Below are 12,669 nucleotides of genomic sequence, written 5' to 3'. Positions count from 1 at the left end.
GATACACATTTTTAATCATGTAAATACTTTTTTGTTTTATCATTTGCCAATGACTATAATTTAAATCTTTTTCTTAAAAATCTGTTTGGCTCAAATTAAGCAGGCTCCTTTTGTGGGGAAATAAAGGGAATATTTTTCTTTTCTTTTCTTTTCTTTTTTTTTCTGAGACAAGAATCTCACTCTGTCTGGCCCAGGCTAGAGTGCAGTGGCACGATCTCGGCTCACTGCAACCTCTGCCTCCTGGATTCAAGCGATTCTCCTGCCTCAGCCTCCCCAGTAGCTGGGATTACAGGCATGCGCCACCATGCCTGGCTAATTTTGGTAATTTTAGTAGAGATGGGGTTTCACCATGTTGGCCAGGCTGGCCTCGAACTCCTAACCTCAAGTGATCTGTCTGCCTTGGCCTCCCAAAGTGCTGGGGATTACAGGCGTGAGCCACCGTGCCCAGTGGATTTTTTTTTTTCATAATTATGTTTGATCCTAATTAGCCCTACTTCTGTCACAATTAATTTATTCAATAAAGCTCAGCTTATTGGCAATATTGTCCTGTTGCTTCTGGGTTTTTTGTCTCTCTCTAATTTGTTGGAATCCCTAGAAAAAGTCCATGACCTTTCTCAGATCACACAGTTGAGAATTTGCACTTCTAGTTTGCTAGCCTATTATTCCTATCATTCCTCTACCAAGAGTACAAAGTGTCTGGAATTTATCTTTGTAGCCCACTCTCAGTTCAAGCTCATTTATTAAGAGGAGGAATGCTTTTTTGTTAGTTTTCAAAGAAAGTACATTACTTGAATTTGAGGAATGTTTAGAAGAGTAACATTTTAACTTACATAAAAGAAAATGCTCTCAACCTATTAAACATGATGACCACTGCAGGTAAGTAGTCCTATGTAATTTCTGTGAAAGTTGGTATTAAAGAATGCTAAAGCCCCATTAAAACAAAATTTGTGTTTTAGACTTATATTAGAAAAATTCATTAGCACTAGGTCAATAATGTTCTAAAAGACAAATGAATGATATTAAGAAAACATAATAATGAGAAGAGATAATAATCACCTTGTAAAAGATTCCTTGCAAATGCATCTATGGTTTATCTAGACTTTTATTTAGTTTTTAGTGACAGTTTTATTTGGTCCAGCTAAATAATTAAACATCAAAGAACATGCCTTTGTTGAGTATTTTCTTCACTGTGTTTTTCTCATTCCAGATCAAAAATATAAGTAAACTGGCAGAAGTCTCCAAAAACAATGCCTTACAGCTAAGGGAAAAACTGGGAAATACAAGAAACCAAAGTGACTCTGAAGAAGAAAAACTCAATCTTTTCATCAAAAAAGTGAAAAACTTTTTGTTAGGTAATTTAAAAAAATATATTAGGACTAGTTTTTGTTTTTTTCCCTTTTTTAATATATAGTCAAACATCATAGCCAGTTCCTAATTACATTAATTGGAAATGACAAGCCTAAATCGGAAAAATGATATACGCTTTGGTTTTTAATTCCTTAATGAGAATAATCTCAAAATACCAACTCTGTGCCAAAACATTACAGCTTTCTGTAAAAGATAAATGTGGTAACAAATGGTAGAATTTAGTTCAAATTCCAAACACATGAACTTTGTGTTTAAAGTTATTTTATGTTTTTTTTTAAAGGAAAGTTCAACATGACAATTCTATCAGATTCCCTAACATCAGGATTCAGTAATTTTCTTTGCTGACAGAAATGATATGAGATCAAGATATGCTGAATTTTAATTAGATATCAAATATCATAGTGAGTTGGCATCTAAAAATTTGATTATTAGCTATTATTGACTATTTTCCAAGTCTTCTTTTGTTGGTTCTCTGTGGCTGACCAAAAGTAGCTGATTTATTGTACATTATGCCTTACTTTGGGAGAGGCTCATTTTAAACTCCAGAGAATTAGTAAAGATTAAAAAATCAAGTACTGAAGCTGGAAATTGACCTGAAACCTTACTCTCTCTCTCTACACACACACATACACACACACACACACACACACACACACACACAGATATATATGATTAATCTGAAGAGGCTTTATTTTCCATAACCATTTTCCAAATTCAATAATTTAACATTTTATACATGAATTGGCAATTGCAGCATCCATTAAAATCTCTTTAATCACTTCATTATTCTACTTAATAGGTGTGAGAGACCCCTATGGCCAAGATTTTTTGTTTTTTGATTTTTCCTATCTCAATATTTCTAGAAATTGTATTGGCAGTTTCTAGCTGTTATTTTCAAGATAAACAAAAATTAGGCGGAAATTACCTTTGACAAAAATAGTAAAAACAAATGGGGTAGAATCTGTCTACTGGACATTTTTTTTATTCAAAAGCAAACTTTCAATGATTTAGCTGGATGAATCAGTATTGACTGGACTCAGGTCTAGGATTAGGCTGGACTGAAAAGGCACCAAAACAAACATCAAAATCAAAGTCGCTAAACTAATCGCATGAACTGGTGGAACAGGGTCTACATGACCTCCTTTCTACCTAGTTTGCTGGGTCATAGAGCCTGTCCTCTTATTACTCTTCATTGCTACTGAATACATTTCTAATAAATATTTTACTTTAATTAACTTGAGGAATTGAAAGAAATCTATGTCCAGATTATTAAAACTAAAGGCATAAAGAACTATTATTACAACTAGGCATAGAGAAAAATCTTTTTTCATACAAGAAACTTCTTACTGCTCAGTGTCCCTAGAGCTGGTGACCAGGAAGCTTTCATGCCTTGCAGTGCCCTCTACCCACCTCTTGCTTCTCTTCTTTGCCTGGCTATAAAGCCCCAATAAAATTATCATTACATTGCATGATTACCATACTATTCAGCTCTTCTTTGACCACCTCAATATTTTTCTTGAAATCTGAATGCCTTATTAACAAAGGGATGTATCACTTCTCCTGAAAGTTCTATATATAAAAATTTGAATCTATAATCTCATAATAAATACGAATAACTATTTGATAAATGAATAAGTGATTGAAGTAAATTCACTTTTCATTCGAACTTTTTTTTTTAACCTTTAAGTTCAGGGGTATATATGCAGGTTTGTAAACTCAAGTCACAAGGGTTTGTTGTACAGATTATTTCATCATCCAGGTATTAAGCTTAGTACTTATTAGTTATTTCTCCAGATCCTCTCCTTCCTCTCCACCTTCTAAAAGGTCCCAGTGTGTGTTGTTCCCCTCTATGTGTCCACGTGTTCTCATCATTTAGCTCCCATTTATAAGTGAGAACATGCGGTATTTGGTTTTCTGCTCCTGTGTTAGTTTGCTAAGGATAATGGCCTCCAGCTCTATCCATGTTCTGACAAAGTACACGATCTCATTCTTTTTTACGTCTGCATAGTATCCATGGTGTATATGTACCATATTTTCTTTATCCAGTCTATCATTAATGGGCATATAGATTGATTCCATGTCTTTGCTCCTGTGAATAATGCTGCAATGAACATGCATGTGAGTGTGTCTTTATGATAGAATGATGTCTAATCCTTTGGGTATATACCCGGTAATGAGATTCCTTGGTCGGCTTGTAATTCTTTTTTTAGGTCTTTGAGGAATCGCCACACTGTTTTCCGCAATGATTGAACTAATTTACACCCCCACCAACAGTGTATAAGTGTTTCTTTCTCTCTACAATCTCATCAGCATCTGTTATTTTTTGACTTTTTAATAATCACCATTCAGACTGGTGTGAGGTGGTACCTCATTGTGGTTTTGATTTGCGTTTCTCTAATGATCAGTGATGTTGAGCTTTTTTTAATATACTTGTTGGCCCCATGCATGTCTTCTTTTGAAAAGTATCTGTTTATGTCCTTTGCCCACTTTTTAAGGGGGTTGTTTTTTTCTTGTAGATTTAAGTTCCTTATAGATGCTGTATATTAGACCTTTTTCAGATGCATAGTTCGCAAAAATTTTCACCCATTCTGTAGGTTGTGTTTACTCTGTTGACAGTTTCTTTTGCTGTGCAGAAGCTCTTTAATTAGATTCCATTTCTCAGGTTTTGCTTTTGTTGTAGTCGCTTTTGGCGTCTTTATCATGAAATCTTTGCCCATGCCTGTGTCCTGAATAATATTGTCTAGGTTGCCTTCCAAGGTTTTTTATAGTTTTGGGTTTTACCTTTAAGTCTTTAATCCATCTTGAGTTAATTTTCATATAAGATGTAAGGAGGAGGTCCAGTTTCAGTGTCCTGCATATGGCTAGCCAGTTATCCCACACCATTTATTGAAGAGGGAGTCTTTTTCCCATTTCTTGGTTTTGTTGACTTTGTCAAAGATCAGATAGTTCTAAGTGTGTGGTCTTATTTCCGGACTCTCTTTTCAGTTCCATTGGTCTATATGTCTGTTTTCTTGTACCAGCACCATGCTGTTTTGGTTACTGTAGCCCTGTATTATAGCTTGAAGTCAGATAGCATGATGCCTCTAGCTATGTTCATTTTGCTTAGGATTGCCTTGGCTAGTCAGGCTCTTTTTTTGTTCCATATGAACTTTAAAATATATTTTCTAGTTCTGTGAAGAATGTCATTGGTAGTTTGATAAGAATAACCTTGAATCTGCACATTGTTTGGGCAGTATAGCCATTTTAATGATGTTGATTCTTCCCACCTATGAGCATGGAATCTTTTTCCATTTGTTTGAGTCACCTGTGGATTCTCTGAGCAGTGTTTTGTAGTTCTCCCTGTAGAGATCCTTTTTTTTTTTTTTTGAGACAGAGTCTCGCTATGTCGCCCAGGCTGGAGTGCAGTGGCCGGATCTCAGTTCACTGCAAGCTCGGCCTCCCGGGTTTACGCCATTCTCCTGCCTCAGCCTCCCGAGTAGCTGGGACTACAGGCGCCCGCCACCTCGCCCGGCTAGTTTTTTGTATTTTTTAGTAGAGACAGGGTTTCACCGGGTTAGCCAGGATGGTCTCGATCTGCTGACCTCGTGATCCGCTCGTCTCGGCCTCCCAAAGTGCTGGGATTACAGGCTTGAGCCACCGCGCCTGGCCTTCTGTAGAGATCTTTCACCTCCCTGGTTAGCTGTATTCTTAGGTATTTTACTCTTTTTGTGGCAGCTGTGAATGAGATTGCCTTCCTGGTTTGGCTCTTGGCTTGACTGTTGTTGATGTATCAGAATGCTAGTGATTTTTCTGCATTGATTTTGTATCCTGAGACCTCACTGAAGTTATCAGCTTAAGGAGCTTTTGGGCCAAGGCTACAGGGTTTTCTAGATATGAGATCATGCTATCTGCAAACAGGGATAGTTTGACTTCCTCTCTTCCTATTTGGGTATGCTTTATTCGTTCTTTTGCCTGATTGCTCTGGCCAGGACTTCCAACACTATGTTGAACAGGAGTGGTGAGAGAGGGCATCCTTGTCTTGTGCTGGTTTTCAGGGAGAATGCTTCAGCTTTTGCCCATGCAGTATGATGTACTAGAACTTTTTAAATTAAAAAGCTGCTGTTTCTGGCTGGGCATGGTGCCTCACACCTGTAATCCCAGCACTTTGGGAGGCCAAGGCAGGTGGATCACCTGAGGTCAGGAGTTTGAGACCAGCTTGGCCAACATGGCAAAATGCTGTCTCTACTAAAAATATAAAAATCAGCTGGATGTGGTGGTGCATGCCTGTGATCCCAGCTACTCGGGAGGCTGAGACTGGAGAATCGCTTGAACCCGGAAGGCGGAGGTTGCATTGAGCCGAGATCATGCCACTGCACTCCAGCCTGGGCGATACAGCAAGATACCATCTCAAAAAAAGAAAAAAAAGAAAAAGAAAAAGTATGTTTCTTTAAAGAGCCAACTCCCTGGTTTTATTTAAAATGTCATTTTACTTTACTCACAAAAAAATTCTTGTCACATTGCTTCAAAAATATTACAGAAAGTAAAATATTTCATTTACGTTAAGAAAAATAGCTAAAGCAAAATGACTACAAGCAGAATATATACTCATGTCATGTCACTCAAACGCTGAAAATCATTTTTGGCTCCCACTATTCTCTGAATAAAGTCTAAGTTCCTCAGCCTCTGACACAGGGACTTGTGCCATCTGCTCCCAGCCCTTCTAAGCACACTACTCTCCTGCCAAGAGTGATCCATGCACTGTTTCTTGTACCACCATGAGCTTTAGCTCCTGTAATTCTCTCAGTTTAGAATATCTCTTACCCCTCCCCACATCCCACAGTCTCCACAAGTTTAACCTGCTGTCCTCCCAAGCACAGTTTCAATGCACCTGAAGTCCTTCCTGGATTATTTTCCCCTTCCTCTGAACCCCATAGCGTTTTGCCTTATATTGATCACTTCTGTTCCTATGTGATCAATATTTGTATATAATGACTTATAGGCCCTCACCTGACGGCAAGCCCCCTGAGGATTAGATCCACGTCTAGTTCATCTCTAGCTTCCCTATAGGAATTGTAGATGTTCAGTAAGTAGCTGGAGAGTGACAAATGGCTTTGCTGTAACACAGGGGTATCCAATCTTTTGGCTTCCCTGGGCCACCCTAGAAGAGGAAGAATTGTCTTGAGCCACACATAAAATACACCAACACTAACAATGGCTGATGAGCTAAAAATAAAAATAAAATCACACACACAAAAATCTCATAATGTTTTAAGAAAGTTTACGAATTTGTGTTGGGCCAAATTCAAAACTGTCCTGGGCCACATGTGGGCCCCAGGCTGTGGGTCAAACAAGCTTGCTCTAACAGTTCATCTTCCACTTTAGTTCTCAATAGGGGCCAAATTTACTTTTCTGGAAAGTAGAGCATGGATGTATTTGAAAGTTTCTTTGGTGGGGCACAGTGGCTCACACCTATAATCCCAGCACTTTGGAAGGCCAAGGCGAGTAGATCATGAGGTCAGGAGATCAAGACCATCCTGGCCAACTAAATAGTTTAGTCCAACTATTTTGTACTAAAAATACAAAAAAATTAGCTGGGCATGGTTGTGCGTACCTATAATCCCAGCTACTCAGGAGGCTAAGGCAGGAGAATCACTTGAACCAGAGGTTGCAGTGAGCCAAGATTGTGCCACCACTGCACTCTAGCCTGGCAACAGAGTGAGATTCTGTCTCAAAAAAGAAGAAAAAAAAGTTTATTTATAACATGCTATTAACATGTTCCTTTACTCTGTATTGTCTCACTCCAATCCCAGAATAGGCCTTTGAATCTAGTATCAGGTACAATTACCCAATTACATAGATGACCAAAAATCGTGAGCCTTTTTAATGTCATGGAGGACCAGAATCCAGTTTTGTTGATTTCAAACGCAGTGCTTCTCCAATGTCTCATTCAGTGTGCTTGAATTTTCGTGACAGGTATCTAAACATGTTAATTGCTTTTGAGTATGTACTTATAATAAATCATTCTCAGGGCATTTTGTAGAATACACACAATGTTCCAAATCTGTAGTATTTTGTTTTTCCAGCAAGCACTTGTTCAGCAAGTATTCAGCACTCAGCCAGCAGTGTTTCTTCCAGAGACAAGGGACAGCTGAGGATGAAGAAGAATCTATGGGACACCTACAATCTAATCCCTGTATTCTAGGAACACATAATCAAATCCTAGTGCAGTTGGCTGAGACATCATTGTGGTTATACTTTTAAGATACAGTATTTGTTAAGGAGACATGATTACCTAAAACCCTCCTTCTTATTTAAGAGGAAAACGTGCCTCCAGAAGACATCGAGAAGGTTGCAAATGGTGTACTTGACATTCACCTACCAATTCCATCCCAAAATCTAATGGATGAAGTTAACAAAATACAGAAACTTATGCAACTCTGTGAGGATTACAGGTCAGATGAAAACAGGCTAAGTGAAGAAGAAGATGGAGCCCAAAAGCTTCTGGTGAAGGCTAAAGCAGCTGAGTAAGTACTGTATTAATATTCTTATCTTGCTCTAACAGACCATCTGCTGAAAGGACATCTGGAAAATATTCGCTTAGGGAGCTATAGCAGTCAAATGAAATTACCTTCTGAGAGTTCAGTGTCCAAGTTGAGGGCTGAGCTCTCTTTGGAGATACCCCAGGAAGCTGGATGACTGGGCGGCAGGGTTCAGGGATGCTTTCTTCCTATTTTCTTAGACTCAAAATGCCTTTCCAGTGGCCTGATACCTTTTTATACCAATAAATGTTAAATACTCATTATATGCCAATATTTTAACAGGTGGTTGGAATATTGGTATAGTTTTTCCCTTATTTATATTTGGTATTTTCTACTAAGCAGTACTTTGAAATCAAAATCTTTTTTAAAAGTCTGATAGTTCACTCCCTCAGTACATTCTCAGTAAAAAGATATTAAGTTGTTGCAAAAGTAATTGCAGGTTTTGCCATTGAAAGTAATGGCCAAAACCGCAATTACTTTTGCACCAACCCAATGTAATGATGGAGAACAGAAGAAATGGACACTAGAGTTCCAGGAATACTGCAAGATGAAAATGATATCTATGCTAGACAGAATTAACTAACTCTTGCCTTTTGTCCTATTGACTTAGCCAACCAAAAAAAAAAAAAAAAAAAAAAAGTCATGTTGATGTTTTTATGAGCATGGGGTGCTGTGGGTCAGGGTTACAGGATCAATTAGGTGGTGGCCATCTCAGCACCCCCCATCACTGAGATCTGACCCATTGTCACTGTCTCATCATCCACATGTACAAACGAAGTGCACCAGATTCATCCAAAAGTCCAACTCCTTCCAGGTTTAATATTTAAAACCAGGAAGATTAACTGCATAGCAATTACTTAAGGATTAAGTAGGCCGGGCACGGTGGCTCACGCCTATCATCCCAGCACTTTGGGAGGCCAAGGCGGGCTGATCACTTGAGATCAGGAGTTCAAGACCAGCCTGACCAACATGGAGAAACCCTGTCTCTACTAAAAATACAAAATTAGCTGAGCATGGTGGCGCATGCCTGTAATCTTAACTACTTGGGAGGCTGAGGAGGAGAATCGCTTGAACTGGGGAGGCGGAGGTTGCAGTGAGCGGAGATGGCGCCATTGCACTCCAGCCTGGGCAACAAGAGCAAAACTCTGTCTCAAAAAAAAAAAAAAAAAAAAAAATCAAGTAGTCACACAGCAATTAAAAGTGATACTGATGGGTTGGGTGAAGTGGCTCAGGACTGTAATCCCAGCACTTTGGGAGGCCGAGGCAGGTGGATCACTTGAGGCTAGGAGTTAGAGATGAGCCTGGCCAACATGGCGAAACCCTGTCTCTACTAAAAATACAAAAATTAGTCAGTATGGTGGCATGAGCCTGTAATCCCAGCTACTCGGAAGGCTGAGGCAGAGAATTGCTTGGACTTGAACCTGGGAGGCAGAGGCTGCAGTGAGCTGAGATCGCACCATTGCACTCTAGCCTGGGTGACAAGAACGAGACGCCATCTCAAAAAATAAAAAAAGGTGAGAAAAGATGTTTAATAACAGGTAGAGATTCTTATAGCTCAATGGTAGTGCTTTGTAAAAAGCAGATAACATCCAAACTGAACAGGAAGTTGAAAAAAAAATCAGGTAACAATTTATACATGAAAGAGGATCTGAATTATGAAAATAAAAAATTTTGCTACAATATCCTAACATTTTAAAAGACGGCAAGATTACTGGCTTTTTTCCCCTTCTTACATTTTGTTTTTCTTTTTTGGGTATTTTCTAAATTTGCTATAATAAGCAGTACACTGAAAATCTTTTTCTTTTTTTTTTTTTTTTCCTTTTGAGACAGGGTCTCAATCTGTCATCCAGGCTTTAGTTCTGTGGCACGATCTCAGCTCACTACAACCTCCACCTCCCGAATTCAAGTGATTCTTATGCCTCAGTCTCCTGAGTAGCTGGGATTATAGGCATGCACCACCACACCCAACTAATTTTTTGTATTTTTAGTAGAGATGGGGTTTCACTATATTGTCCAGGCTAGTCTCAAAGTCCTGGCTTCAAGCAATGTACCTGCCTCAGCCTCCCAAGGTGCTGAGATTACAGGCATGAGCCACCATGCCTGGCCTGCAGTAGTAAATTAAAAATCTAAAGGAAAAAAATAATATAATAAAAAGATAATGGTGGCAGGGAATAGAAAAAATGGACACCGGTACCCTAGGAATATTACAAAAATGAAATGCTGGTGACAGTGAGATGATGAGGAGGGAAGGCTCCTGAAGTTTAGAAAGGGAAACAGATTACCACTGGGAGGAAAGGATGAGCTGGGTGATAAAGGGAATATTTTGCAATTTAGCTAACTCTACTGTGGGCACACACATTTCTAATGATGCTTCTGCAAAGGTCTATCTGTTATTTCATTCCTTCAGTACATTCTTCTCAAGGTGGTTTTGAGCCCACAGATCTAAGTATTTGGTGACTGTTGACTTGAGGTGAGTTCCTTTCTGCAGAAAGACTATATCACTTGAAATGCTTGTGATTTTAACCTCTGACTGGGCTTCTTAGTGGCTGGAATGTCAGTGAAGCTTAGCTAACTCTGAATAAACAAGCCTGAAAATGCAGGGCCTGTAGTCCTCTCTTTGCTCTCTGTGGGGCCTCTTGACCCTCCCAACCCCCACTCCAATAGAGATTGAGAAAGTGTAGCTCACATTTAAGACATCAAGGAAACTAGAATTCACAGGATAGTTTTTATGTGCAAAGATTGATAGTTACATCACCCCAAATCTCTCTGCTTATGACAAATCAAAAGAAACAAGACCTGTATCCTTAATTTCCATATTTAACAAAATCTGTGTCTACTGGGTATGAATATATACGTGTGTGGGGTTTTCTTTTGTTGGCATTTAAATATACCTATTTCTCAAAATGAAGACTTCAGCACTTTCTCTTGTTTAAGAGTAATTTAAATTTGCTTAATAATTCAGTAAAGTATTTGGTTGAGTCAAATGAACTCTCTCAAGGTGAAATAAGTGAATAATTATGTGTTTATCTAATCTGATGTGTTAATATCTTACCTTAGGAAAGCAGCAAATGTTCTATTAAATCTTGACAAAACATTGAACCAGTTGCAACAAGCTCAAATCACTCGTGGACGGGCAAACTCTACCATTACACAGCTGACTGCCAATATAACAAAAATAAAAAAGAATGTGCTGCAGGTATTTGTCCTCTTTGAAACTAACCTGAAATAGGTTTTGAGGGTAGAAACATCACAGTACTTTTTACGTATGCCAATGCTATGCTTGCTTTACGAGTCTGATGGGATTATTATGAGGATAAAATAAGATTTGGGTAGTATTATGCATGTATTTAATGTTCTACAGAGCACTTCTCAGCATCGTCGTATTAATTGTGACCAATTCTGGGGTTATACCAAGGCAGGTACTAACACCAGCTTGGAAATGAGGAAACTAAGACTCGGGAAGGTTAGGTGATTGCCTAAGGTCACACAGCTAATTAGTGGTAGATATGAGGTCAGAGCATCTCCCTTCTGACACCAGGCAAAGGAACAGACTTTTTAAAAGCTCACAAACCAAAGAAATGAGAGTTCACTGTTGTAAGGTTCTTGTAAGTAAACGTGCATGAAATCTCATCAGAGTATCCTAAAACTAAAAAAAAATCTCATCCAAAAGAAATGCTCCATTTGGCCAGGCATGGTTTCTCACACCTGTAATCCCAGCAATTTGGTAGGCTGAGGCGAGTGTATCACTTGAGGTCAGGAGTTCAAGACCAGCCGGGCCAACATGGTGAAACCCCATCTCTACGAAACATACAAAAATTAGCCAGGCATGGTGGCGGGCACCTATAATCCCCGCTACTTGGAAGGCTGAGGCAGGAGAATCGCTCTTCCCGGGGGCGGAGGTTGCGGTGAGCCGAGATTGCGCCACTGCACTCCAGTCTGGGCAACAGAGTGAGACTCTGTCTCAACAACAACAACAACAACAACAACAATGAAAAGCAGAAAGCAACAGAACAGGAAGTAATACACCAGGAAATAAAGGGATTGGATAGGAAGAGGTTGCATATATAGGGTAGCAAAAAGGAAGGCCCCAGGATTTCCCCTTCTAGGCATATACTTAGAACAAGGGATAGCAAAACATGACCACAGGCTGTATTGTCTATGGCTCCTTTTGCACTGCAATGACAGAGAGTTAAATATTTGGGATAGAGACTTTATAGGCCACAAAGTATAAAGTATTTACTAGCTGGCCCTTTACAGAAAAAGTTTGCAGGCTGCTGCTCTAGGCAAACCACCACATATGCCCAAAGGTACAGGAAGGGACTTTCATTTCTAAAAATATGGTGAGCCAATATCCTAAGGAACCCTGGTAGTTGAAAAAACACATGAAAATATTAGATTGGCTATTTAGATTTTTTAATGCATAGCTGAATTAGTAAGAAACTTTTGATAGTCTCAGAGGCCAAAAATGACGGGAAAGCATGAATTCAGAGGTAATCAAGCTCTAACTTGACAGCAGGCAGCAGGCATCTGCCAATCCCTGGAGCATTAAAGCTTTGGGTTTTAATGGTCCCCATGTTTGTAAGACAGAAAGCAAAGGCCGCACAGGAGGCAACAAGATTCTTGCATAGAACTGGGACCCCAAATGGCAAAATCCTTAGTGAAATGTTAAAATCTCTCTGTCTCTCTCTGTCTCTCTTTCTCTCTCTCTCTCTCTCTCTCACACACACACACACACACACACACGCACACACAGACACAAACACAGAGCCAGAGCCAGTAGAAA

The 12,669-nt window shown here is 39.2% G+C and overlaps 1 protein-coding gene across 3 annotated transcripts in view; it reads left to right on the top strand.

Annotated features, from left to right (window-relative positions):
• LAMB4 (laminin subunit beta 4) overlaps positions 1-12,669 on the top strand; it is a 108,354-nt gene that overhangs the window by 83,700 nt on the left and 11,985 nt on the right. For all 3 annotated transcript variants that reach the window (XM_045388609.3, XM_015447931.4, XM_074035804.1), the window contains 3 exons: positions 1,208-1,352; positions 7,664-7,871; positions 10,944-11,082. In XM_045388609.3, the coding sequence (XP_045244544.2) occupies positions 1,208-1,352; positions 7,664-7,871; positions 10,944-11,082 (492 nt within the window). The remainder of the gene's footprint in view (positions 1-1,207; positions 1,353-7,663; positions 7,872-10,943; positions 11,083-12,669) is intronic.

The sequence above is a fragment of the Macaca fascicularis genome, chromosome 3 (genome assembly GCF_037993035.2).
Source record: "Macaca fascicularis isolate 582-1 chromosome 3, T2T-MFA8v1.1".
Lineage (NCBI taxonomy): Eukaryota > Metazoa > Chordata > Mammalia > Primates > Cercopithecidae > Macaca > Macaca fascicularis.
This window is presented reverse-complemented; position numbering and strand designations above follow the sequence as displayed.